The following is a 27,926-nucleotide window of genomic DNA, read 5'->3' on the forward strand; positions in this document are numbered from 1 at the left end:
GCGGCGGCCGCGGTGGCAGCAACATGGCTGTGGATGGGTGTTCGGGGTGGCGCTGGCGGCGGGAGGAGCTCCCCCGAGCCCCTGCGCCGGCCGCCCGCTGCTAGCTATGGCAAATGGTGGCGACGGCGGCGGTGGCGACAGTAGTAGCAGCGGCGGCGACGGCGGCGGAGGCAGCAGTCTTAGAATGAGCAGCAATATCCACGCGAACCATCTCAGCCTAGACGCGTCCTCCTCTTCCTCTTCCTCCTCTTCCTCCTCGTCCTCGGTCCACGAGCCCAAGATGGATGCGCTCATCATCCCGGTGACCATGGAGGTGCCGTGCGACAGCCGGGGCCAACGCATGTGGTGGGCTTTCCTGGCCTCCTCCATGGTGACTTTCTTCGGGGGCCTCTTCATCATCTTGCTCTGGCGGACGCTCAAGTACCTGTGGACCGTTTGCTGTCACTGCGGGGGCAAGACGAAGGTAACGCGCACCCCGGGCGCCCGCCCCCAGCGCCAGCCTCGCCGCCCCCGGGCGCCCGCCGCAGCCCACTGCTCGCCCCGCGCGCACCGCGCTGCCTGCGTCCCCGCAGCTCGCAGTTTTCGCCTCGCAGCCTTTCTGCCCTCCGCGCTCCCTGCGCCCTCGGGCTGGCGCGGCAGGCGGTGCGCGGGGATCTAGGAGTTGCCCGCAGCCGGTGCGCTCCGGGGACCCGGACGCCCGATCCGTCCCCTTGTTTATTGTAGGGTTCTCGGGAGCTGCGGCTGGAACCCGGGTGGGGAACGCGCGCCTTTCAGGTGCCGTGGTGTAGGGCGAGGAGAGCCACCCCCACTGGGACGGAGGAAACTGAGGCCACGCTCACCTGCCCCGGCTTCCTGCGATGGGCGAGGGGAACGCGGCAGCCCGCCCTGCACTTTGGGAACCTGTTGGGGAGATGAGTTCCTGGGGTCCGAAAGAAGGGAAGGTCCTTTGGGCAAGGGAGAAAATCTTTTGCGGTAGGGAATCCCTGGGGAGGATCACGGCCACAGAAAGTGGTGTTCTTGGCGGGGGGCGGGAGAAAGTTGGGGAGACCCATCCCAGAATTGGAAGCACCCAGGGGGTTGCCACTTTAGGGGTATGGAGAGGTGGCAAATATGATGCCACCTCCCACTCCATCCCTTAGATTTTCCTGTAGAACGTACCCCTACCCAAGTTCTTCGGCTGCTTGTGTACTCTCGCCCCCAAGGCCACCCACTTTGGGTCCCCGGAAATATCTCCAGCCGCGCTGAGCTGGAGTGTGAGGGCCGCCAGCTGAGAGAGTCAGCAGAGGCCCTGGTGTCGCGACGAGCCCCTTTCCGGCTGGATGCTGCCTTGGGCTATTCCTGGCTCAGACGCCCACCACACTGAGGCTTACAACACCTTAGATGTATGGTTGCTAGGCAGACTGACTGGTCTGTGGCCGTGTCCCTTGAGATGCCCCTTCCTGCCATCCACCAGTGGCTGGGGTGGGGAACGGGGGTAGTGTTTGATAGAAAACTGTAGAATAAAAAAAAAACAAAAAACCAAAAACTGGAAGAAAGGGACAGAGCTGCCCTCTTGTTGAGTAATACCATCCCGGAATACTTGCAGCGCCCACGTTTTAGGAGGGTGGGCATATCTAGGGGAAGAGAGGGCCAGGCAGTTGCACATTCTGGTTCCCCAACGCTTACACCTTTCCTGGTAAAGTTAATCCTGGACCCCTCCAACTTTACGGGGTGCAGCAACTTGTAGCAGCCTCCTGGCCATTAAGGGAAGATATTGGGGAGCCAGGGGTTTGCGATGAAGGCTCATGATAAAAGGCAAGGGTGAGCCCAGGTGCTTTGTCTTGGTTATTAATTATACATCGCGTTGGGTGCTAGAGCTCAGCTGTGTTTTGTGATAGCACATTTGTGTTTTGGAAAATACTGGTGTGTCGGAATAAGGGAGAAAAATGAAAAGCATTATTTTCCTTCTCTTCTTGCTTCCTTTGGAGGGCTCCAGATGTTGCTAGACACATTTGTTTGGAGTCAGCTTCGGGGTGATAGAGGTACCCCCTTACTTCTCAAGGAGGAAGACCTTCTACCTTCCAGAGAAGTCCTCTAGGAAGCAAGGTTTTTTTTTCTTTCTTTCTTTCTTTTTTTTTTTGGTACCAGGAATCAAACTCAGGACCTTGTGCTTGTCAGGCAAACACTTGTGCCGCTGAGCTATATCCATGGCAAGGTTGTAACCACAGTCCCTGTGATGCCACTGCCTTACCCAGCTCTTAATTGCACGCTTTTTCATAGAGCTTTTTATCACACATTCGGTGTCCTCCATCTCCCCTACAGGCTTCAGTCCTGGGAATTTCCCCTGCTCCCTTTACTGAGATTCTGCAACTGTGCTTAAGGGAAAAGATAGTCACATTACAGGCATCTAAAATATTCTCTAGATAGCTTGATTTGATTGAACTTTTTAACGACTTCCCATTTTTCCAGAAGTGGGCAATTTTGATCATAATGCAAACTTTTTTTTTTTCCTCAATGAGTCAGAATAAGATGTGGTTTTGTGATCCTGGAGTTTTAAACACAGTTTCTAAAATGTCTTTACTCCAGGGGGCGGGGGGAGAACATAAATGTCACTGCAGTGCTTATCATCAGATGCTCATCAGACAGTTCACAAGAAAGAATTTTTTCCTAAGAGATGACCAAGCATAACTTCTATTAGTTTTCTTGAGAAAGTAGGTTTTTGGCAGTGGTCGTTAGAAAAAACACTACGTAAATATTCGGTAATTTTTTGTAGCTCTGTGACCAGCTGAGTGGATGTAGCTGGAAGTTCCTATAAGGAGTCAAGCTGGGATGGGAGATGATTGTAGTTAATTGGGGAGAAGTGAAGCCAACACCGAATGAGATCAGGTTATTTTTGATATTGTGGGTTCATTTAAAAATATGACCCCCGAATCTCTTAATACCGGTCCCTTGATTTCTTTAACTAAACTGTGTGTAGCGGGGTCATTAGAGCCAGATGATAAGTCAGGCCTTTTATAAGCTTTTCTTCCTACCTTTGAGGTCTACATTTTTTTGCAATTTTTTTGGGATCCTTCATTCCTTTTGCTTTCCAAGTATTTGGTAGTTTTGTTGAGACTTGGTGCAGAAAAAAGTATTTGGCTCAAGTTGAGGACAATTATTTTAGTTCTAGCTTTTCCGAGCAAACCTCAGATGCCTCTCTGCAGCGCTCTACCCATCCTTGGTCGTGCCTAGACCATCTAGACCAACACTGGTTTGAGCAGGAGCCAGCATCCCAGGGAAAGCAGGCCTTTTCAACATCATAGATGCCTGGCAGAGAGAAGTTTCAGCAGGGAGCTCTGAAATCACATGCATTTGGTCTAAGACTGCACCATCGTTTTTGATCAGAGAAACCTGAGACTGTTGATGTGTCACAAGGAGCCTCTGGCTCAGTACCTTTGGCCTCCAAATAGCATATAGCCAGTGACTTTAGTATGTATTTTTGAAAAGAATGGAATGTGGAATGTTTTTTTAGGAAGGAAAGAGAAAAACTTAGTACGTTTTCTATTGGCTGAGAACTTGGGCACAGTCATTCCAGGACTGTGCTTTTTGCTGTACTTTTTCACATTATTATTTTCTTTCTTCCTTGTTGGATTTCATCCGCGGTCTCTGTGCGCCTGGCCTTGACATTTTGAGGTCCAGTCTAGTCGCAGATTGTAGTGAGTAGAGAGCTGCTGCATTTTGTGGCTGCACGTTGTGTTTGGGAAAATACTGGCAAGCCTGAATCAAGGCACAACTTTGAAGAAGTCGTTTAACGTCTCTGGTCTGTCTTTCTTTGCTTGTACAATGCGAGGGCTGGAATCAATACATCCTCATGTGCTTTCCTGCTCCGGATTTTACCTGGAGTAAAGTTTCTAGTTTAGCCATTCCCTTAGGAATTCAGCCTTGGACCCAGTTAAGTGTTTCTGTCCCCTTCTACTGCTCACCTTCTGGTATACAGTCTACTTCCCTGACAGTGCCTGGGGAAACTGAGGCCAGCGTCCTTAAGGGGGTGGTTTGCTGTGCGGCTTGTTGTTTCTGTTTGAGCTGCCGTCCTTGTAGGAGCTTGGGCTTGATCAAGGATGGTCTGCGTGTAATGAATTATTAAGGTGTTGTCTCCATGGCTGTGTCTGAGAAAACAACACATTTTCTCCATCGGGCTCGTGACTAATACAGTATAAATATCAGATCCCATTACGGCTTGGTAATTACCCTGGGTCTGGCCAGGCACATTCAATCAGGGCTGCAGCTTCAGCGCCTTGGATCTCCTGATTCCAGATTGGCCTCGGTGCCTCATCTCGCTCTTCCTGTCCCAGGATCGGCTGTACCGGATGACTTTCAGATAGTCCTCTGTGATGAGCTCACTTGGGATGGCCTTGGAGAAGTTCTCAGGTCCCAGTCACGGGGGAGCATACCAGCTGACCTGCCCTTGTTGCCCTGTGCTTCTTGCTCCTGGCTCACTTGATGGAAAGGCACCCGTTAGTATACCATAGGCCGCAGTCACACATATCCAAGTTCAGGGCTGGAACTCATGCCCACGAGCTGGGCACCTGTGGCTGGCAGTCAGGTTAAGCCTTGGTGTTCTCATTTGTCAAAGGAGAATGAAGATACTTTTTGTTTGTAGGAGTCTTATGAGGAGTGTGGGCAATAACGGGTCTATAGTGCTCAGCAAATGACTGGCACTTAGTGGGCCTCTTGTAAGTGGAAACTACCTTAGCTTTAAAAAGCATGGAATTTTTATGTTCTCTTTGATTCATCAAACTATGGCCCCTGAGGGGCTTAATCTATAACTGATAGAATTTTTGAGCCAAGAGGAGCTTGTAAACCTTCAAATGTGCTGTTATGATTTGAACGGTCTATTTGAGTCTGACTGAGGTTTCGGGTACTGGGTTTTGGATGCTGCAAGGTGGGATGAGAAGGGTGCACTGTCTAGAAGGCTGTGTGGATGTGGACCCAGCAAGATGTCTGAGGTGTTGATGGTGGGGTTGCTGGGATCCTGGAGCTTTAGGGTTGGCATTTGGTGGGTGGATGTGACTGTCCTGCATCTGTACCCTTGAGAAGCGACAAATTCCATTCTTATTATCCCAAGTCCAGAGCTCCCAAACCTGTGCCTCCAACAGTGTTGTAACAGTCTCTGGGTGCCATCTACCCAGATCAGCTTTTCCTTGACAACCCCTGGAGCAGCATTGCCTGATGCGCATCTATGGAGTGCTTGCCCTTGAAGTTACCTTGGGAAGAACCAAGAGTGAGGGTGAACCTCGCCTTGGAGAATCACATCGCAGGCCTGAGGAAGTCTTGCTGGTAGAGAAATCGGCTAACCTGCCTTGCTTTTGAGCAGCCTTTCCCAGCCTTAACCTCTGGCAAGGACTTTTGTGGTTTGTGCCTCAGTTTCCTAATCTACAGATTGGGGATCCTAATAGGGAACAGCTGAATGGAGTAGGTATTCTCACCAGCACCACAGTGGAGCATTTCCTAGGGAGACACTAGGATCTCTAGTTCCCTTTACTGGCTTGGGGCTGGGCCTGGTTTTGGGTGCCCTGAGGACTTGACCAGGAGGAGAAGAATTACTCCCATTCTTTGCCAAAGGCAAGGCTGAGTGGTCCTGTCTTTGCCTCGCTGCTGTCTTCCTGGATAGGAACATTCATTGGGCACCTGGGAGCAGGAAGTGTTTGATTTTGGTGTCTCTGTCTAGAGGACAGAAAGGCTGGTGCTGCAGCAGTCAACCCGGCAGTGGATGGCAATGCCAGGACCTCCTTCCCAAAGTGGGCAGCAGGAGTGCCTCAGCTCACAGTGGCAGTGGCCTTGCTAATCTGAGAATCGCAGCAACCAACACCACCTTCCCAGGACTTCAGAGCCTCAGAGCACCCTCTGTGGTTCTGGTGACATGGCTGTGTTTGTGCCATGACGCCGCAGCTCTGGGACCCTGTAGAGCACAGTGGGCCTCATGGAGACATCCCTGGGGGCCGGGCACGGCCAAGCCTCCTGCAAAACCTCTGAAATTCCACCGCCTTTCTGAGACCACAGAGCAGATCGACAGTGTCTCCCTCTTTAACATGCTCCTTGATGGGTGGTGCTTTGGTTCTGGGCACACAGAGACTCGGGGTCCCCTCCTCACCCTTTACCTGGAGGCAGCGTTCTGTACAGAAAGCCCAAGGCATGTTCTGTTGGGACAGCAGAATTGCCACTCAGGGCTCCAGAGAACAGCGAATCCCTGGGCTTTTCAAACCCTCATATGCACACGAATCACCTTGAGTGGGACTGTTAAAACGCAGAGTCTGATGCTGAAGGTCCAGGCAGCCCGAAGGTCTGCATTTCTGCGCATCTGGCGCTATGTGGAGGCTGCGCAGGGCACACTTTGAGTCGCAAGGGTCTGGTCCCTCCCCACGCTACAGGCAGGCTCTCCCAAAGATGTATCTGCTTCCTGTGGAAAATGGAAACTCCCAGACAGCCAGGGCGGGAGAGCCGGAGCAGGGGAAGACTGGTGGCTCACTGCTGATGAACTCCAGGCTCTGTGGATTTGGGGTTGGCTTGTGGCTGTCGGAGCAGCATTGTGGAGTTTAGGGCGTGGGCTCTGAGTTGCCCATCAATATGTGGGCTGCTCCTCATGCCAGTTGGTCATACTGTGAGGGGTGCGGCTTCCCGAAGTCCAGCAGGGCAATGCAGCCAAACCACCATCTTGCAAAATTAAAGACTAGGGGCATAGCCAGGGCTGCATGGTGTGTATGCTTCAGGAAGTCAGCGCGGGGCTGCTCCCCCTGGAGTCTTTGAAGTCAGCAAAACTGCCAGCCTGATTTTTAACAGGGCCTGGTAGGCCTTCTCAGGTGGAGTACCCAGCACCAAACGGACCTGATCATTGAGTGGTGTGTGTGTGTGTGTGTGTGTGTGTGTGTGTGTGTGTGTGCGCATGTGTGTGCACGAGCGTCCTGCCTTGCACTTTCTGAGAATTCCAGCAGACAACAGTGAAAGCAGCTCCTTTTCTCACCATAGTAAGGTTTTTCACAGCTCAGACTTTCAGGGACTTTCTGCTTCAGATGCTCTTTTTCTGTTGTTCTATTGTCAAAGGGGAGGATTCGCCCCCTTTTTATCCTCCGAGCATCTTTCATAACCAAAATGAAGAAGGGTTCCCTATGAGACCTGCGCACAGTAGGTCCTCACATAAGTCTTCTGGTTATTATTATTCCTGTTGCTTTTGCTTTTACTGCATAGTACATGCATATTGTATTGCAGAAATGGAGCTAGGTACTAGAGAAAAATACTAAAGATGTAATTCTGACAGCCTAGTCGTTTGGTGTGGTGGTGAGCAGGGACTAAAGCTCTTCTTTTCTCATGGGGGGTGGACATAGACATGGACATCTGAGCTGCTACCAAACTCTGTAAAGGCAGGAACTGAAGGCAGGAACACAAGCACACGTGTGGGGAGCCACTTTCTGGCGAGCTGGGGGCTGTTTGGCCTGCGAAGGATGCAATTTTTAATTTTTTATTTATTTATTGTTTTGGTGAGGGGTAATTTGTCAGACCCTGTGGGTGAAAGGATTGGGCTTGGTTTGATGACGAAGTGATGTTTGACTCATTCCTAGACTTGACTTATTTCTGCCACCCCATTCTGACTTGCTGTGGGAGTGACCAGGATGTAGTTCACATAGGATGGCTGTTTGTGAGGTAGATGACGGAGGGCAGTAGGGGCCAAAGGGGCAGTTTCAGAAGAATGTCTGCCTTCAGAGGGAATTTGCTTTGTATTCGGCACTATTTGGTAATTGTCTTTGGCACATTATGTCTAATTGTTAATTTGGAGACGTAATTGGCACTCCAGGGCCAGAATGGATATACTTTGCGTCCTTAAGCCGAGCCTGGGAATCATCTCCCCGTACCATCTCATTACCTGTATGACTAATGCTTCCTTACATGGCCAGAGCTGAAATTATTTAAAACATCTCATTTACTTTCTAGTCGTTTTTTTTTTTTTTCCCCTCTGCTGGAGATCGAACCCAGGGCCTTGTGCGTGCTAAACATACACTCTACCGCTGAACCGCACCCCTAATCCTCCTTGTTGTTTTTTATTATGTTTCCCTCCATGTTTTCCTGGGGGCCCGGATCTGGTTGACTCTGATCATTTCAAAGTGAATTAGCAGGAAAGTCTGTATTTTTCCCTTTGGTCTCTTCATCCTTTGCTTTGTACTTCAGTGTACAAAGTACAAAGGGGTTCTGGGGAACCCTGGTGTCGCTTGTCATTTAGTTTTGGTTGACATGCTTCCATTTGGGGCAGAGGCAATGAAAGCAAATACTACATAACTCTCCTGATTATCAGCTTATGTTTACTTGAGGAGGAGAGATTTTATTTTAGAGAAAATTTTAGATTTGTGAGTTGATGTGGAATTCATTTCTGTCTTGTTACTTGCTGATGTCTGGGACCATGGTATGTTTTGCAAAAGAGTTTGTGAGGCAAGATTTCTAGTCAAATCCTTTCCCAAATCACTTCTAATTGCACAAAACTGTCCTGCCACCATCGGTCTACATCTCTGACAGTCGTCGGAAGGCACATTATCTGCTGGTTACAGGAATGCTTGCATGGTGATTGCAAGTTGAGAATTAAAGTTGAGTGCCTTATTTTCCTGCTAGCTTTTTGCTATTAGAAACTGGGCTGTCCTCTTGTCGTTGGCAGTAAAGTTAGGGACTGGGGGTTGTGGGTAGAGAGTTTGGAAGTTAAGAGACACAATAGCTCCTTGATATACCAGACATGAATTAGAAATCATGGTGGTGGGAGTGTTTTAGGGCCCCAGGTCTTACTTCCTCCCTGGCCCTGGAAGCTTCGTACCACCCACTGAGGAACCTGTGGGTTCATGATCTCCTGAGGCCCCCATTCCTTTGGGTATAACCCCATCTTAGAATGAACTCCAGCATGTTTTTCCTCATTTCTCTTTGCTTCTGCTGCATTTCCAGGGCACACAGTACAGGAGTTGGTGGATGTGATACATTTCCAACCAAGTCCAGGCCAACAAGGTGCAGAGTTGGCCAGTGTTGACAGATAGCGTAACCCTAACTTGTGTTGCTCCTGTAAAGGCAGCTTTTCCTCTCTGATGGCTCCCCTGGTTCCCCCTTCACCTGAGATGGTGAGATGTCCCCTGTCCCTTTTTCAAAGTTTGAGAAATGGCTCATCCTGCCTGTTGGTCTTAAAGCTGCCCTCTGAGATCTTTTCTGTCTTATTGGAAGTTGTGAGTGGGGACTTTTCACTGTTCCTGGATCATAATGTCATTTTCTTATCAGTAACCCCATGCTCTGTATTTCCAAAATTTCATTTCCTTTGCAGTTTAGCTGTGGGCTTGGCCAAAGGCAGATATAGTTTTGGAACCAGGAGAGAATCCAGCTGTAGGGTGTTTTTTGTTAAGGAGTTTGGAGCTGAATGTACTTTTTAGGCATTTTTGAACCCAAAAGAGAGAGAACAATGATTTTGAACCTCTTTTGGCCTCGTTGGAATAGACCTGCTCCTTAGGACTGAAGGTTGCCTTTTCCAGTTCCTCATTTCTTCTCTCTGGGGCTTCTGTGTACTACCACCTCTGTTTTGCTGCCACTACCTTTATTTTGATGAAAGAAACCAACAAAGAAACCACAATGTATAGGAGGAGAAGGTGAGGGAGACTTGGGGCTGTAGGGAAATGGTCCTCCAAGAAAAACAGATTTCTCTTTTGGGAGTTAGACGTTAGACAAATATATAACTGGGTAGATTTTGTTTTTAGTCCTTTTACCTTTGTCTTGATGAATAAATCATACCAAATGATTTCACCTCCAAAGAGTGAAGCACTCTATAAAGACCAGTAGAGCCAGGCCTGGTGGCGCATGTCTGTAGTCTCAGCACTTGGGAGGCTGGGGCAGGAGAATTGCTGTGAGTTCTTGGTTACACAGTGAGTTGAAGACCCGCCATAACTGCATAGCGAGACCCTGCCTCAAGAAGACAAAAACAAAGCAACAACGACAACAAAAGACAAGTAGGTAGAATGATTTCACTTTGGGAAAGTTTTAGTTTTTCAAAGAAAAAGTTGCGGCTAATTTTCTGGTAGCATGGGCCCTGTGTGGCTGGCCTTGTGGCTCGGATGTTAAAAGGCACAAGCTTTGTGAGGATCTTTGTTAACTGTTAGGTGACGGCAGGAGATTTGGAAGACGCCACTGCGTTCGTCTTGTTTCCCCTTTAGGTGGCTTTGGAAAATGGAGCAACTGGCTGTCCACTGATAATCAAAGGAGAGACAGAGATGAGGGTCCTAAGACATGCAGGAGAGGTTCAGAGGAGGAAAGAACTTATCCAGCTGCTGGGGATTTTTATGGCCAACATTAGCTGGCAGGAGCTTTACACACTGTTTTTCTCCTTTGTACATCTGGGAGCACTTTCTTCCTGGTGCTTAGAGGAACTGTATGAGCTGCCCGTGAATTACAGCCATTTCTCCTTGGATTGTGGCAGCCACCGCCAATCAGGTGATAGATTCTTGACGAGTTATAGGAATGATGTCTCTAGCTAAACCCACAGGAGAACTCAGTGTTCTTAAAAGAGAAATCCATTTCTTAAGTTCATTTGCAACCTATTTTCCCCCTTAGATTTATTTTTCAACTTCAGTGTTTTACATTTTTGTCCTTAATCCTGAGTGTGCTATATGTTCACTGTAGAAGATGCAGGCCATGCAGAAGCACTAAAAAGAAAAAGGACACTTCCCACCTGTTAGGATGGCTACTGCAATGATAATAACTTAAAAAACACAGAAAATCACCAGCGTTGGTGGAAATGTGAGCTAGAGCCCTCTGCGTTGTTGGTGGGAATGCAAAATGGTATAGAAACTGTAGAAAACAGTCTGGAGCTTTAAAAAAACAAAACATTGAATTTTCCTATGGCCCAGCAACTCTGCTTCTGGTTACATATAAAAAAGTGAAAAGCAGGGACTTGAATGATGTTTGTCCACCCATGTTCAGAGCAGCATTATTCCCGGTAACCAAAGTTGGAAGCCACTCAAGTATCTACCAGCAAATGTGTGGATAAACAAAACGCAGTAGGTTCGGACACTGGGACATTGTTCTGCTTTAAGAAGCTAGGACATTCTGACACGTAGGCGGTACAACCTTGAGGATATTAGGTTAAGTGAAATAAGCCAGACTCCAAAGGACGAATTCCACGTCCATGCGGTACCTACAGAGGTCGAACTCATAGAAACAGGAACTAGAAAGGTGGTCGTGAGGCTCGGTGGGGAGTGGGGCATCATTCAGTGGTTTCAGAGCTTCACTTTTGCAGGATGAGAAAGCTCTGGACTTTGGTTGCACAACAGTGTGAATATATTTAACACCAAGGAACTGCGTGTTGGAAAATGATTAAGATGGCAGGCTTTCTGTGATGTGTATTTTGCCACCATTGAAAACAGTAAGTTTGTTTTTTTTTTTAAATGGAAAAAACCTCTCCAAATCCCCCTGTCCTGGAGATGAACAGCATTGTCTTTGAGCTCATTTCCTTCCCTGCTGAAGTCTTCATGGTGGTTAATATTCTTCCTTGAGGACTCTCAGACCCCTGGGGTCCCTGGGTTGGCCTTGAGGGTTAGATGGCCCCACACCCATGACAGAAGAGCTAACCGAACAGCCAGCCCATTTTCTGCCCATGGTCTGTTTTATTGGCATTGCCCTCTTTTTTAAAATATTTATTTATTTATTTTAGAGCCGGGCATGGAACCCAGGGCCTTGGGCTTGCTGAAAAACCACCCCCTCCCACCTCCTGCCCCAGTCTGGACACAGGGGTTACTGAATTTTTAAATTTTGGCACATGACACAGGAATAACTGTAGTGTCTCAGATAAGCCATAGTCTCTCAGTCTTGGTTTTCTCCTGCATAAAAATGTTTTTGATTTCATGCTTTCAGTATAGAGCCATTTCTTAATCAGATTTCAAAGCTATCATTTTTACCTTTAAAGAAACAAAGATACAGTCATTCAAGCCAGTAGACCCAGGGAGCAGTTTTTGTTCTACTTTAAATCACAAGAGTAGAATTTGATTGACATGTCACCAGAACTTTAACATTGACTTTGAGGAGCTGACGTATGTAAGGAATTATAATCCAAGGGTATAGGTCCCGTGGGTTAGCATCAAACCCATCATTAAAAAAAAAAAACCTCCGAGGTAGGTCTTTGTGACTCTGCTGTAACTTCTAATGACATAGCCACACCACCACTGAAGTTTTCTTTTTAATTTTTGACATGAGGGGATAGTTGAAAACGTCTGATTATAGACTATAGATAGGGCGTGATGATAGGCTGACTTTATTGAGGTTAGGTAAAAAAAGAAACATCTGATTAAAGAGGAGTCCATGCAGATCAACCAACTTTGATGCTTTCCCCCACCTTGCCCCTAACTCACCCCAAAGGCAGCCTGGGAGCAACAGTGTTCCTCTCAGCCCTGGTCCCTATTCCAGCTGCAAAAGCAGGGATGGGATTACCGCAGCTTCTATAGCAAAGGAGTAAGTATCTGGAGAGATGATCCCAACACTGTGCTTTCAGAAATAAAATGCTCCCCGCCACTGGAGGAGGCCAGCACGCCAGAACTTACTGCAATAGCTCTCCCAGATTACGTAATAATCCATTTGATTATGCTACCAGGGCCATGTATGAAATTTTAACTTGTCACAGATAAATTATGCTAACACTTTGCAGATCCACAGAGCACCAAGTGGCTTTGGGTGTTGTTAAACCAGTTGGTGCTTGTGTAGGGCTCGACAGAGTCCAGCCACCCCGCCCCAGTAGTCGCTTATGCTTTAGATTCTTCTGCGTTGTAGATGAACCTTTATTGGGGAGTGTAAACAACCTCCAAGTATTTCTTACAAAATAAACTAAACATTTATAGATAGTAGCGATTGCAACTGCAGAACCAAATACACGGTTGATGGCCATGAGCCAGATGTGACAGATTTTTAAAACTCTGGGAACCTTTTCATTTCCCAGTGACAGGCAGTGCAAGCACTATATTTTTAATTGATCCCTTCTTTAAGTCAGCAGCTGAAGCGCTATCATGCAAATCTCTCCCGAGTTGCATGGAAACTAATAAAATCATGAAGGTTTCTATTTGTACTCCACGAACACAGACTGTAATGAAACTGAAAAGCTATCTCGGGGGGGATGATGCTATTTCAACACAAGGCAGAGCTTTCAGAGGATTCTAGTGGGAACACAAAGCAGCAAGTGAGATGCCCGATTGAGCTCCGTGACCCACCAAGCACCCACTCTGCTGAGCTCCCTCCTGCCCACCAGAAAGGAAGCCATGCACACCAGCACCCTCTGAGCTCAACACATTCTGTCCCTCGCTTCAGCACAGCAGTTGCTTTTGGAGTGTCCTCTTGCAGCCTTTTTCTCTTCCCGCTCAGGCCTGGCATTTGTCTCCAGACTTCTACTGCTGCTTTTGATCTGGGGAGTCTTTCTGCCTGGCCTGGAGCTACTGACTCTCTGGGGGAAAAGTATTAGGACCACAGTTTCTTGAGTGGGTACTGGGTGCGAAACATCTTTTTAAGCTCCTTAGGATGATTATGTGACTTAATCCTCAAAAACAACCCTGGGATGTAGGGATTTTTATAATTCCCATTGTGCAGAGTAGGAAACTGGAGCACAGGAAAAAAGAAAAAAATCCTTTGTATTTTTTAGGGCAACAAACTTCTAGCAGCAAACTTTGATGCTTGCTGTGTGTCCGGTAGTCCCTAACTCTTTGGTTGTGTCAAGCAGGCTGGCAAAACAGGGTACCAATATCATCAGCATCATCATTATTATTTTTACAGTGCTAGGGATGGAACCCAGGGTGTCCACACTGAGCTGCATTCACAGCCCTTTAGCATTCTTTTATTTTAATCCACTGAGTCACTAAGTTGCCCAGGCTGGGCTCGAACTCATGATCTTCCTGCCTTAGCCTCCCAGAATGCTGGATTACAGGCATGTCCCACAGTGCCTGACTTTTTTGCCTTATGTTGTGAGGCATGAAGAGATGGAGTGACTTTCTCAGGGTCATCAGGGTAAGAGGCAGATCTGAGGCAGCCTGTGTCTTGTACCATACCCTTCAGTGCCACAGGAGCCCTCTGTAATGGGGGTGTGTGGTTCTGGTACAACATGGGGAAAATGATGACATAACCAAATCTGAAAAGAGCAGGCAGTGTGTTGAGTCTCAGCCATTATTTCTACATGAGACATGAAGACCTCATGACAATCTCAGAGAATTCTGTCTACCAGGACAGAAATGGACCTTAAGCTTGGGTAGTCCTCTTAAACTCTGAGTCTCAGCTTTCCTTGTTGAAAAATAGGATCATCCCCGTTTGTCCCCTGCATGACGGAAAGGTGTGCTGCATACAGCTGTGTAGGTTGCTCACTATACAACTTCCTGACCACTATAAAATTCACATCAGATGACACATAATTATACTTTATGAACTATGGTGCATGTGCCATTTCCCTGGATTGGAATGTGGAGGCACAGAGTAAATACTCGGACGTTTTTGGTGAGTGTTACCAGCTTTTTTTGAAGTTTGGGAGAAAAACACTATTTTTAATATTTACTCATCCCTAGGCTCTATGAGCAGGAGGATGCAGAACTCAAACATATTTTTTAAAAATTTGAGTGATGTGTGTCTGTGCGTGTGCATGTGTGTGCGCGCATGTTTGTGTGTGTGTGTACACATCGAGGAGATCATGGAGGAGCAGAAAGTTTGGCCCCCAGCAGCCAGCTGTTACCAGAAGCAAGAGACCAACTGGTTGGTTGGGGATCCTTTATTTGCATGACCGTCTTCTTCCCAGGGATGTGGGGTGGTGTGAAACATCATTTCTTCTTTTAGCAGCACCAGTAGCCACATTGCATGATTTCAGGAACACCATTCACATTGTGGTCATGAACAATGCCCTCTGGAGTTGTGCAGTGTTCAGCCTACCCATCCATATATGTGACTTTTGTAGACATCTAGCTGGATTGGTATAAAATTCTCACAAAAAGTTTAAAAATACGGTACACAGTCAGGTATAGTGATGCACGCTTGTAATCCCAGGTGTTCACAGCCGAGCATTCGGCAGCCTTCATGGGAAGTGGTGGCGGAGGCCAGCTGCCTGTGTGGTGGTGCTGTTCCTTACCAGCCTGGTGGCCAGGCCTGCCTCAGGGGCCAGTGTGGCATGGTTCAGGCGTCACGTGGTTCAGGAAGACCCAGATGCAGTAAAAGGCAGGAGGCAGGGCCCTCCTCCTCTTCTACTGAGGATACTGTTCACAGCACTGTCATGGGCAGTGCACTTTGGAGGCATGCAGGGGCACAGCCTGCACATCCAGAGGTGTGTCTTTTCCAGGCACTGAGCCCCCCATGCCTACTCACCGTGCTCGCTATGCCGCCCTCCTGGGAGGCTTCCTCCACCACCACGTGTGGGGATTGACCATCTGATGCTGGGTTAGTTTCTTACACAGACATCCTTCCTTCTTTGCCAAGCCGAGTGTCTTTGTTCTTGGTCTGTGCCTGGCCTGTGGTCCTGAAAGGTGGACAGTGAGTGTCAATTGGTCAGAGACATGTGGCAGCTGGTCTTCAGAGAAGGCTGCTGGTGACCATGCTACTCACAGTCTGGGTGGGCCCTTCGGAGTCAGAACTGGCTGTGATTTACTGGTGACCAACAGAATGGACCGCAGAAAGGGATGCTGTGCAGCTCCAGAGGCGTCAGTCTTGGAGTCTTGGAACACTTGCTTCTGGGGAAGCTGGGCACTGCATAAGAAATGTGACGAAGTGTTACCTTCCTGAGGCTACCATGCTTGAGAAGTCCAGCTGCATGAGGGGCCTAGAGGGTGGGATGCCATACGGGGAAGGCAGGGAGAGAAAGAGACAGAGAGAGAGGCTTCAAGGCTTCAGGCATGTGAAGACGCCATCTTGGAATCTTGGGAGTGATCCTCAACTCCTACTGACACAGATCAGGATATCATGAACAAAATAGATGATCTTTTTAAGCCACTCTTGTTTGGGGTGATTTGCTGCACAGCCATAGATGCCCAGAACACATAGCTGTCACTTGGTGGGCCCCCCTCTCTCTGGGACCCCCTGACCCCTCACTCTCTGGCTTTTTATATCCAGCCACTCAGGACTGCCTTCATTTTTGTACTCGGTGCTGTTGTTTTTGGCCAGGCACTCTGCTGGGATCCTCTTCCTTCCCTTTCTGTCCCCTCCCACCTGTCCAACTCCTATTTATTCAGCGATGTGCTGGTGGGGGGAATCACATCTATTTGTAGTGTTTGCCAATACCTGTGGTGTACATATGCCCACCATGTTGATTTCAAGATGGCATCATGATGTCAGAGAGCAGAGAGGCAGACATTGTTAGCCACACTGGCAGATGTGGGCGTCCAGCCACTGTCCCAGGTATATCACAGGCTCCTACTGCACTGACCCTTGGAACCTGTGTGTGACTGAGTACGATAGTTACTGGGCTGTCCTGTCTCTTCTAGACCAGTGATCTTTCCTTTGCCTTCATCCTTTAAGATGCTGCTGACTCTTCTTCACAATCACTATACCAAGGTGGTCACAGTCACACATTTCTCTCTTGGACTATATTATGTTGTGTGGTCTGTAGTGTGTGCCCTGTTCAGTGAAGCACCAAACCAGCAGGCACCTGTGAGCTTGGTTTGATGCCTGATTGGCTGTGTGTATTAGGCAAGGTCAGCTGCTACAACAAGCAAACACAATGTGCTGGTAACTCAGCACAGCTGATGTTTGTGTCATAGCTGATGTTTGTGTATTGTTTATGCAAAGTACCACTCATGGTGTGGGTGTTAAAATTAGGGTGGAGGGTTATTCCCCAAAGTTCTTCAAGGACCCTGGCTTCTAATACCTGTGGGTCTGAAATCTTGTAGGGGGCCTGAAGGTCTCTCATGGATCTTCTGTGTCTGTCTTGCTGGTGGGGAATGAGAAGTAAGAGAGTTCTGGGAACAGTTTTGGAAGTCATTCATATCATTTCTGTCCACACAGTCCATTGGCTCAGTCACATGGTGCCTTAGCTGCAAGGGATCCTGGAAAATGTAGTCCTGTGTGTGGAAAAGCTTGACATGAGTTTGGAGAGCATCTGGACTATAGAAGGGGCTCTGGAGTTCCAAGCTGAGGGCTTCTGCTGTTCATAGATGGCTCTACTATGATCAGCCATCACCACACCCTTGTAATACAACTCGGTTTTTATTGAGTCTGTGGTAGGTGTCAAGACATTGTAATAAGCCCTTTCTTGGCTTTATCTCCCTTTATCCTTTCAATGAGGATAAGTCTATGGTGTAGATCTGTGGTGTAGACCTTACTATCCTTATGCCCATTTTACAGATGAGTAAAGCCTGAGGCTTACAGTGGTTGTCACTTGGCCAAGTAGTAGGCCTGGCATCAGAGTGCAAGTTTTTCTGGCTCCAGTGTTAACTCCCAGCTTTACTTGCTGCTGCTCTGGGCTCCTTCAGCTCTCGCCCTCTTATCCCTGCCTTGAACTTGTGAACAGCTGCTTCTTAAACAGCTTGAGGAACAGAGGGGCCAAGTGTTTGATTGTGTCCTCTCTTTGTGTTCTGCAGAGAATGAAGGTATCCTGATTATCGCACCTTGGTAGAGGGCGTAAATTGACTGCAGTTGCCTGGGCTGCCCTTAGGATTTGAGGATGTCATGTGCCACCTACCCCTCTCTTGTTTTGACTGTCACCTTGAGTGGCTCTTCCCTGGAACATTAAGAGTAGGAGGGGGTGGATGGCAGAGGTTCCCATGCCCCTAGTCTGGCTGCACTTCACGGGAGCCCATTCTGCCTGGCTCAGATGTGTATAACAGAGCGGTTCAAGAGTTCACTGCTGAGAAAACAGGAGATCGAAGATAACTAATAACATGAGTAGTAAGGCTGCTTTGCTACGATCCACTGGCCCACAATTCAGCTGTCCAAATCGACATCACTTCTCACTGTCGTTAGTTCAGTGTGGTCACCAGGAGCATTTTCCACGGAGCCAGCCTACTGGGTCTTCTGGTCCTTAGGGCAGCTGCCTAACCTCTCCCTGCCTCCGCTGCCTCGCCTGCAAATTGCACTGGTCATAGTTACCACTGTGAAGGATTGTTAATGAGTATTAAGTGCTTGGAGTAGCCCCTGATACACATCAAGGGTTAGTGTTACTAACTCAATTTGGTTACCTTTGGGAGACTGTTTTCCCGAACAGGGACTCGGATCATAGCCTCATTGGTGTGGGTCTCTCTGTTTTGTGCTCTGTATCACTCAGGTTGCATCCCTGCTGAGGATGTGACATCCCCAAAGTCTGGAACTGCATGCTTCCTATCTTCACATTCATGGTGCCTGGAGATTGCCCAGGTTGCTGGAAACACTGTCCCCACATTGAGGGTTTCTGAAAGACAAGCACCTTCTTAAGCTTATCTGTTTCCTTAGCAACCTACAGTAGCACTCGGCATCACAAAATGTTCTTGAATCAGTGCAGGACCCAAAGAATAAACGGGCTCATCTTCACTTGAAAAGGGGGGGGGTCCCTCCTGGGAGGAGACTTGGTAGCCCTGATGCAGTCTTGTGAATATCTTCTGGGTGTCATCACTCGGCACTTGAAAGTCAAGTTAATTTTGAACACTATCCAAGGTAGTTTGCAGGCAGGTATAATGAATGGGAGCAGGAGCCAACACGGGCAAGGTACTTCCTGTCCCTTAAATGCATGATGATGAAGTATTGAATTTGAAGGCTCTGGCTGGCTGTAAATGAGCCTTGTAGGAAATTTCCAAAGAAACATTCCAGAAGTGTGTTGAGTTTTGGCAGCATTGGAATTCATGTGCAATCTCGCAAATGCAAGGGACAGCACTGACTTTGAATGTTAACTTGGGCTTCTTAAAAATTCAGACTTGTGAACTTCATAGTCTCCTTTGGAGTTGGACAAAGATGGGCTTGAATTTTCACCTCTACCCTGCATCAGCCCATGGCTTTGTCCCATTGACTGAAGTTTAGCCAAACTCACTTTCTTCCTGGATAAACTGTGAATACTAAAATTACCCACGGGCAGGGCTTTTGTGGAGGTTCGTGAGCACTGAGCACCTGGTAAGTGCTCAGTAAACAGCATCTGCTTTGAAGAGCCTGGCTGTTATTCTAGATCTCTCTCTGCCCTTGCTAGCCATGGCCAGGATGCTGCGGAGATGAGGGTGAGGAAGTTGCTGGAGGGAGCATGGTAGTTGGGGACCAGCAGTGAGTCTCCAGATGGTCCAACTGGGGACTCAGCACACTAAAGTTGGTGGCAGTGCTTACCATTCAAGAGAATGGAGTCAGAAATGACCGCTTCATTCACACCCACACCCCTAACCCCACCCCCATGGGAAGGAGGAGGCAGAGAGGAAATGGCGGGGGAGGAAAGGAAGAACTTTGGAGTCCAAAAAACCTTATCTTCTTTTTTTCCTTCTATATAGAGGAAAACCTAGGGCCTAGTACCTCGTCATGATAGGCAAGTGCTCTGCTGAGCTATATGTTTAGGTCGTTTTACTTAGAGACAAGGTTTCACTAAATTACCCAAGCTGGCCAACAAATCGCAGTCCTCCTGCCTCAGTCTCCCAAGTAGCTGAGATTATAGGCATGCCTTGTCATGCCTGGCTGAAACCTCGCTTTAAATGGGTTAATACTGGGTGGGTTCAGCTTTCCCACCTATACAGTGAGGATCGCGTTCCGTGATTTTGAGGGTCCCTGGTGTCTTCACAGTTCCCATGTCTTTGTAAGGATCTTGATTTTGCTCCTAAATGTTCTTCCGCCACCTACCTCTCAGAACCTCAGGCAGATGGAGACAGTGTCACTGGGGCCAGATGAGGTAGAAAGTGTGAGAGGTCACAGAGAGTGCCTTTCCCAGAAGGCTGAAGTCTGTAAAGAGGATTCTGGGGTCCAAAGCAGGAAAGTGCTGGCAGGGCCCATCTGTGATTCCTGGGGCTCCAGTGTAGGCAGGGTAATGGGACAAAGGCACTTGGGAGTTGTCTGTTCAAAGAAGCCTCATCTTGCCTGCCTGGGTGGATTCTTAGTTGGCAGGGTCCCCTACTTAGGAATCTGTGCTACTCCGGTACACCAAAACAGGCCAGGCACCTGTTTTAAGTTTTGCATAACACCTGTTATTTGCCCCCAAACTTTGTTCTTTTTAGGGGATTAAGTGTTCTGAGGAACCCAGAACTTTTTTTCCTGTACCCTGAATACCTCCAGGAAGACTTCTGGCCACCATTCTTTCCTACCTCCCTCCCACTCTTAGCTTAGGTTTGTTCTGCCACTGTCATTAAGCTAAGCAGGCATTTTGCGTGCTGGCGTCTTGTGTCACACTCGGGCCAGGTTTGAAGAGGGTTGGAGGAGCGGCAGTCATCGTGGTGCCCCCTGGGGAATCCCACAGTGCAGTGGGGGTTGGGTGAGGTACAGATAGGGGTGCTCTTCTGTTTGGTGAAATGGATGAGCTGGGCCATTTATTCTCTCAGACTCCATGTCCCTTAGTTGCAGGATGAAGGCCACAGAGAAGGTTTTACCCAGAACATGAGGGATTCTCAGTAGACAGTGGCACCATTGTTATGACGCATCCAGGTGGAATAATGGCATTTAGCAGAAACTGATGCTACATTCAAGCTCGATAAGCACCGTGTCAGGTGAGGGAGGAGGCGAACCCTTGAGAATTCCACCTGGCTTCCCACACTCGGCTTTCCAGCAAGATTGTAAGCTCCTAACTGGTTCCTGCAGGATTCTGCTCACCCTGGACTGCAGGCCAGTGAGGCAGGAGGTGCATCTTCTTCATTCGTGTCCGTCCCTGTGCCTGAGCATGAGGCATGACACAAGATGAACGCTTGGTAGACACTGGGTAAATAAAGGAACAAATGGGCTTTCAGCAAACCTTGCAGATGAACCGACTAACATTGACTAATGTTCCACATCAGTTTTGTTTGTATTTTGGGCACTGAGTCTCCTTGTGGTATGTGGCTTCTTGGAGGGTATTCAGTTATTTCTGGAAACTGAGGTAGAGCCTTCCAGACCACCTTCATCAGGTCATAGGCTCCAGGGAGGTGAGACGCCCGCCCAGGCTTGGGCAGGGTGTGGGTGACCTGTGGGTGGACCTGCAAAGCCACCAGCAGCTTGGCACAGTGTTCTAGAAGTCTCTCACGCCCGGCTTCCTCAGAAGAAAGGCTATTTTGTATGCTGTCTGGGTGGAAGTGTTGGACCGCAGCTCTGGACAGCAGACAGCCTTCACCTACGTTTGATAAAATGACAAATTTGTCCTTTTCTTCCCCCACCCCACCTCCTTCTCTCATTCCTCTTGTGAAGAGGCCTCTGTCAGGCCAGCCACCAGGCACAGTGAGAAGAGCCAACATCCTCATGGCACCGTGCTGAACCCAGCTGCAGCAAATTGGATGGAGGAGGCCGAGTTAGCTGGAGAGAAAACATCCTGTTGGGGACAGAGAGATTTCAGTTTTCGGAGCACATAGGGAAATAAGCACGGGGGTGAATTGCGGGATTTTACTGCTAATTAGCCCCTCTGTGTAGCTACACTTGATCTTAACCAAAAGGCCGAGAAGCGACGCCCCTCTGTGTATGCGCCAGTTGCTGCTGAAGCTGTCCTGCAGCCGGCACTGCCTGTGGTAAGGAGGATTCCCATGGCAGTCCAGATCAGTTGGCCCAAGTGCCTTGGTGGGCTTCCTGTTTCATTGGTTGCCCCACTGGATCAGATTTTAGAACAAAGCATCACTTTCAGGCCAGACACCCTTGGAGTTCTGTAATGAGGAGTTAAGTGTATGGGAAAGAGGCATACAGCTCGTAGAAGAGGGGCTGGTCAGGTACAGGCAGCCAGAGTTTATCAAGCTCCTGCGATGGGTTTAAACCTAATGCTGCAACTAGGGGCTAGCAGGGCTTGGGGCAGGGAGGTTGCTGCTTACCACAGCCTTCCAATCTGCCCTAGTCTGAGTTGATAAGATTTATATCAGAGCTGGTAAGATTCTCATAGCAACCTCAAGGCTAGGTGTTGCAGGAACTGAGATTCAGAGAAGCCAGTTCATCACCTGGGGTCACACAGCCCTTCCAAGAGGTAGAAGCCAAGCCCAGATATTAGTAAAGCTTGCAGACCTAACCGTGCAGGCTAGAGTTCTGGTGGTCTATAACTTACATTCCACAAAAGCAATTTACGAAGCACCTATTGTGTGCCTGTGCTCGGTGTGGGAGGGGAAAGTGGAGAGATAGTGGATTGGAAACTAATCAGCCCCAGTTTTGTCTTCCAGGAAACACATGGCCCAGGAGGCTGTCATCATTTTGCGGGGGCTAGGAGCTGTGTCAGGGACATGGTTCTTGAGGCACAGTGCGGAGGCAGAGAGTTTCTTGGCAGCGAAGAGAGGGAGACCCTCTCCCACTCGAACATCCTTTGAGGATAGGAAGGGATGTGTATGGAGATCTCCATACAAGCAGGGCACACACAGGTCTTCAGCAGGCAGGCTGGTAGGCTGGTGAGGTTCTGCGTGTGTGTGTGTACCTGTGTGGCCCCAGTCCTAGGAGGCAAAGCTCTTGTGTCACCTTCTGTGTCCAGACAGAGTGGAGAAAGACCATACACACTCTGAGGGGTTTGGAGGAAGTGGAGCTCAGTGGACCCTCTCTAAATCTTTCCATCCCGAGGGAAAGGGAGATGAATATTCATATATCTTGATCTCTTTTTGCATCATTTACATTTTGGTTTCTGAAGAATACTTGTTGTACTCATCACATTGCTGTTACATGGGGAAGAAAAGGAGAAAGAGGAGAAAGGAGGAAAGGGAAGACACAGGGACTTTGCGAACAGATCAGCCAATGGGGTGTCCATGACCTGGATGGTGTGTGTCTGGATCTCTGGCCAAGTACATAAAAGGTGCCCATTATCATGGGAGTTTGCAAGAGCAAAGCCTGGCGCAAGGTCCTCCGTGCAATTGCCCTCCGTGAATTCTCAGAGAGTGTGTATTGGGGTCTGGGCAGGTCCACTTGTGGGAACACTGGGGGCCAGGAGGAACCAGAAGGCTGGTGGGGTTCCCATCTCTTTCTTTCTTGAATCCTTTGAGCTTTTGCTGTCCTATTCCTTATATCAGGTCAGTAGGCAGATGCATGCCTGAGTTTTGGGGACCTTGAACTTGCCTTCCATTTTAGATTGTAAATTCCTCTGTGGGTTTGTAATCATAGTGCTTTTTCTTCTCTCATGCCCCGCCCATCTGAGCACACAGTACATCACCCCGTGGATGCCTGCTCTGTGCCCTGATGGTACGGTCTTTGGTGAAGTTGTCTGTGTTCCCATCATAAAACTGAAGCCGAGGGAAGGGTGTCCATCGATAGACATCTGGGTGAATCAATATGCTTTTGACTGCAAGTAACAGAAATGCTTAAACATTCAAGGGATCTCATTGGCTTATATGATTGCAGGGCGAGGGTTGATCCAAGGCTTCAGATACTGTCTCTGTCCCTCAAGCCTCTGGATCCCACGATTGCTGTCGTAGCTCCAGAGGGCACATGCTGTTCTGTTCACACTCGGCAGGAAGTAAAGCACCTTTGTTCAAGAAGTTCCTGGTGTAGGATCTGAGCGTGGCTCCAGCTGGGCTGGCTGAGGCCAGGGCGTATGGTCAGTGTTGGAAGGATCCCAGGTGGAGAACAGGGGCTGCAAAGAAGGGGGAAGATCGAAGTTTGAAATGCAGTCAGCCAAAGTCTCCCTCCAGATGGATGTTTGTATTTAATCCTCCCTGTACCGCGGTGAGATTGGCATAGTTATCACCTGTCTTTGCAGACAGGGAAACCGAGGTCCAGAGAAGCCAAGTAATTTGCCTCAGTCCACACAACTCATAGCTCAAGCCCGAAGTTGCGTCCACACCGTCTGCCTGCAGAGACTCCTCTGCGAACTACTCCGTGACATTTTCAGGACGTCTTTCCTTACTGGAAATTGAAAATTCATCCTATAAAGCATGTATTTCAGTAGTTTTTAGCGTAGTCTCAGAGTCCTGCAGCCATCACCACTCTCTGATTCTAAAACATTTTCATTATCCCCAAAGGAAGCCCCTACCCCTCACACAATCACTCTTGAGGACCCCTCCTCCCAGCCACTGACCGACCCTTTCTTTCTCCCTGTGTATGTCACACACTGGGGCCTTTTTGTGTTTGGCTTTTTCCATTCTGCGTGTTTGGCTGGGTGCTGGTGTTCCTGACCTCAGGATGCTCCTGTCCTGCATTGCTATCGTGGTCAGCTGGGGAAGAGAGATTGTGTGAGGGAGAGGACCTGCACATGGGCTCTTTGCTTTCTGGGGAGCTATCAGGCAGGTCACTGTGCTGCTGATGCTGTGGGAAGTTGGGAAACAGGAATGAGGGGTGCATGTGTGGGGGGAGAGATCATCAACTCATCCGTAACAGATGGGGAGAACTTTCAGTGGCACAGTGAAGACCCCTGAAGAGGGTGATGGGATTGTGGGAAGCCAGGAGAGGCCTCTCTGAGGAGGAGCTGGCCACTGAGCTGCTGAGGGGCAGGTGGTTATGCAGGATTCAGGCCGGAGCAGAGGGGTGACAGGGTGCCTGTCGTGAGTTGGAGATGCTGGGTGCTGTCCCCAGTGGCTTCTCCTCTCTTTCTCTCTTTTTTTTTTTTTTTGTACTGGAAATCAAACTCAGGACCTTGTACTTGTCAGGCAGGTGCTTGTACCGCTGAGCTATATCCCCTGCGGCTTCTCTCTTGCTTCCTTCCTCTAACCTTCAGCCTCTGTGGACTAGTGTGGGGCATTTCATCCATCTGTTTGGGACTTTATCAACAACTGTGGTTTTGCAGCTTAAATCCTGATTTCTGAGTGGTACCGACTCAGGCCAACCAGCTAAGCAGCTTTTTTTTCTTCCTTTGTAATGAAAATTTGATTATTCAAACACCTTCATGCTCTTTCTTTTAAACACTGGTGCTACTGGCTACATTTCAGAGACTGCAGCCTTATCTAGTTCTTTGGCTTAAAAGGAGTCACATTTGGGGACTTCAGTTGAGGGAAGGACCTAGCAAATACCAGGCAATTCATATATAAATTTTTTTTAATTTCATTTTTTTGAGATAGGGTCTCACTGTGTAGTTCAGGCTGACCTTGGATTCCCTATGTAGCCCAGGCTGACCTTGAACTCTAGGTGATCCTCCTGCCTCAGTTTCCTGAGTGCTGGGGTTATAGGCATGCACTATGACATCTGGCTAAAAGTTTGTTGTTGTTGTTTTTTTTTTATTTTGGTACCTGGAATTGGACTCAGGACCTTGCACTTGCCAGGCAGGCGCTGCGCCTCTGAGCTATATCCTTGTACCCTAAAAGTTGTTTTTAAAAACTTTGCTTAATTGACAAGTTAAACATAGATGTTTATTGTGTACAGCATGTTTCGGAATACACTTAAGTTATGGAATGGCAAAGTTAACATATGTTAATAAGCCAGTTAATACACACATACTTGTACATTTTTTTTGTGTGGTGAGAATCCTTAAAATCTACTTTGTTAACAATTTTCAGGAACATACTACCTTGTTATTACCTATAGTTACTATGTCCATGGGTTGCTTGGAGTTAGTCTTTCTGTGTAACTGAAATTTTGTAATTTTTTTATTTTAAAAATTAAAAAAACCTAACAAACAGTTCTTATGTCTGGTGGACTGAGCAACTTCATTGAGGATAACAGTATGTAGTACAGCAACCATTGTAAATTCCTATCATTTTGTTTTGAAATTTTGTATTCTTTGATCAACATCTTCCCAACACCTCTTGGCCCCCAGTAACTACCGTTTTACTGTTCTTTTATTTATTTTTGGTGCTGGAATTTCTGCTTCTATTGAGTTCAACTTTTTTAGATTTCACAGGTATATATCCATATACATACATCTATATCTGTATCTATTTCTGCATCTGTAGCCATATCTCATATGTTCTTTACCCATTCATCCACTGAGTATTATTTCTGTATTTTGCCTATTGTGAATAGTAGTTTGAGTTCCTAATCTCATTCCCTTGAATACTGTGTACCCAGTGTGAATTCCCTGGATCACATGGTAGTTTTCATTTTTTGTTCTTTGGTGCTTTGGACCTCGTGCATGACAGGCCAGTGCTCTATCCTTGAGCTACACCGCCAGCCCCTGTGGCTCTATTTTTGAGTTTTGATGGACCTTCACACTGTTCTCCATAACGCTGTGTCAGTTTACATCCCCATTAATCATTTGCAAGGGTTTCCTTTGGGCCACATCTCCCCCGGTGCTTGTCTTTTGTTTTTACAATAACGGCCATTCTAAAGGTTGCCGTGTGATATTGGCTTATGATCAGTGTTGCTGAGCCCCTTTTTATATACCTGCTGGCCATTTGTACGTCTTCTTTGGGAAGATGCCTGTGGAGTTTGGAGAGTGTTCTGTGCAGAGGGAAGTTAATGGAAGTGCTTGCCTAGGACAGACTCGGTGGTGAGCAGTCGCTGTCCCCAGAGGGCTGAAGCTCCCACTGTCAGGGTCTGGACTGGAGAGAGAACGTCTCCCATACATACGCCCATGGTGAGGGACCATGGGACAGGACAGGCACCCTTTCTCTCCCAGCTGGGCTCTCAGCGGGGGTCCCTGTGAGTGAGGCCTGCGGGATGGACAGACATTAGCCATGCCCAGGCTGGTGAAGATGGTATCTTTGAAGGCTTGGACATTGGAAGGAAGCTTCATAGTGGGAGTGGGTGCTGGAAGCAGAGGGAGGACTCACACGCCTTCCAGGCCATGGCACCCAATGGGCGAAGGTGGCAGAGAAGAGAGTATGACGGTATTCAGAACATGCCTTGCTCATGGCCTCTCGGGTCAGTGCAGTGCTGAGCGCAAGGAAGGACACCTCAGGAAACTGATGTATGTATTAGTTTTCTTTCACTGCTATAACAAATGACCATAAACTTAGTATCTTAAGACAACACAAACGTTCGCCTGCGGTTCTGGAGGTCGGACATCTGGACAGTCAGCTGCAGTGGGGCAAAGTCAGGATCTCAGCAGGCTGGTTCCATTGGGAGGCTTAGAGAGGGGAGCGTGTTCCTTGCCTCGTGGGCTCTTCCTCTGTGGAGTTCATCCCTCCAGTCAAGGCTCCCATCACCACGTCTCCTCCCTTGCCTTCTGTGTCAGACCTCTCCGCTCCCACTTAGGAGGATGCTGAGTACGTACAGGGCGCACCTGGCTGAGGTGGAGGATTGCTGTGAGGTCGAGGCCAGCCTGGGCCACATAGCGAGCTCATGGCCAGTCTGAAGTAACTGTGTAGGGAGATCCTACTTCAACAAACAAACACAATAAGACACCGTATATCAGTTCCCAGGAAAGGGATGTGGAAGAAGGCATAGCTGGTGACGGGTCTTTCTGGGAGGGGTGCCTTTTGAGTGTCTTTGGGGGACACTGCTCTGAGTCTGGGCCTTCACTGTAGGAGGAGCTGTACCGAATTTCCCATCCCTTCCTTCCAGACGCATAGGATGGAACTTGAGCAGGATGGGTGGCCCCCTTTTTAGAGGCAGCCTGGCCCTTCAGCACTGTTACCTGTTACCTACAAAGGAGCAAAGGGAGAGGGGTTCAGGGAGGGTGGAGGTCTGCAGCAGGCAGGGTGGGCACAGAGTCTGAGCAGAGTGCCCAGGCCACAGCCATTGTGTGTGGCTGGAAGGTGGCAGTGCACGGACACATTTATGGGTGTGGTATCTTAGCTGTACCTGCTTGCTGCTGGGCTCTGAGAGGCAGGGCAGAGAGTATGGATTTAGCTCCTGCTGTGTTGCTCATAGCCATGTGACCTTGGGCAGGTTATGTATCCTCCATAAATCTGTTGTCTGTTAATGGCACCTCTGTGGTACTCATGCGGTGGTGATACTATAAGGATGAGGCATTTGGGAAGTACCTGTCGAATATGATCTGCTTTTCTTATCCTGACCATCGGTGGGCCTGTCCCAGGGCCAGCAGGGCCCAGCTTGGGGCATGGAAAAGA

General features: G+C 48.4%; 1 protein-coding gene across 2 annotated transcripts in view; it reads left to right on the forward strand.

Moving 5' to 3' along the window:
• Positions 1–27,926, forward strand: part of Kcnma1 (potassium channel, calcium activated large conductance subfamily M alpha, member 1) — a gene marked incomplete at its 5' end in the record, with an annotated part of 707,467 nt that continues 679,541 nt past the window's right edge. For both annotated transcript variants that reach the window (XM_005389908.2, XM_013517024.1), the window contains 1 exon segment: positions 1–463. In XM_005389908.2, the coding sequence (XP_005389965.1) occupies positions 107–463 (357 nt within the window).

Source organism: Chinchilla lanigera, unplaced genomic scaffold (assembly GCF_000276665.1).
Source record: "Chinchilla lanigera isolate Chin_1 unplaced genomic scaffold, ChiLan1.0 scaffold00036, whole genome shotgun sequence".
Classification (NCBI taxonomy): Eukaryota; Metazoa; Chordata; class Mammalia; order Rodentia; family Chinchillidae; genus Chinchilla; species Chinchilla lanigera.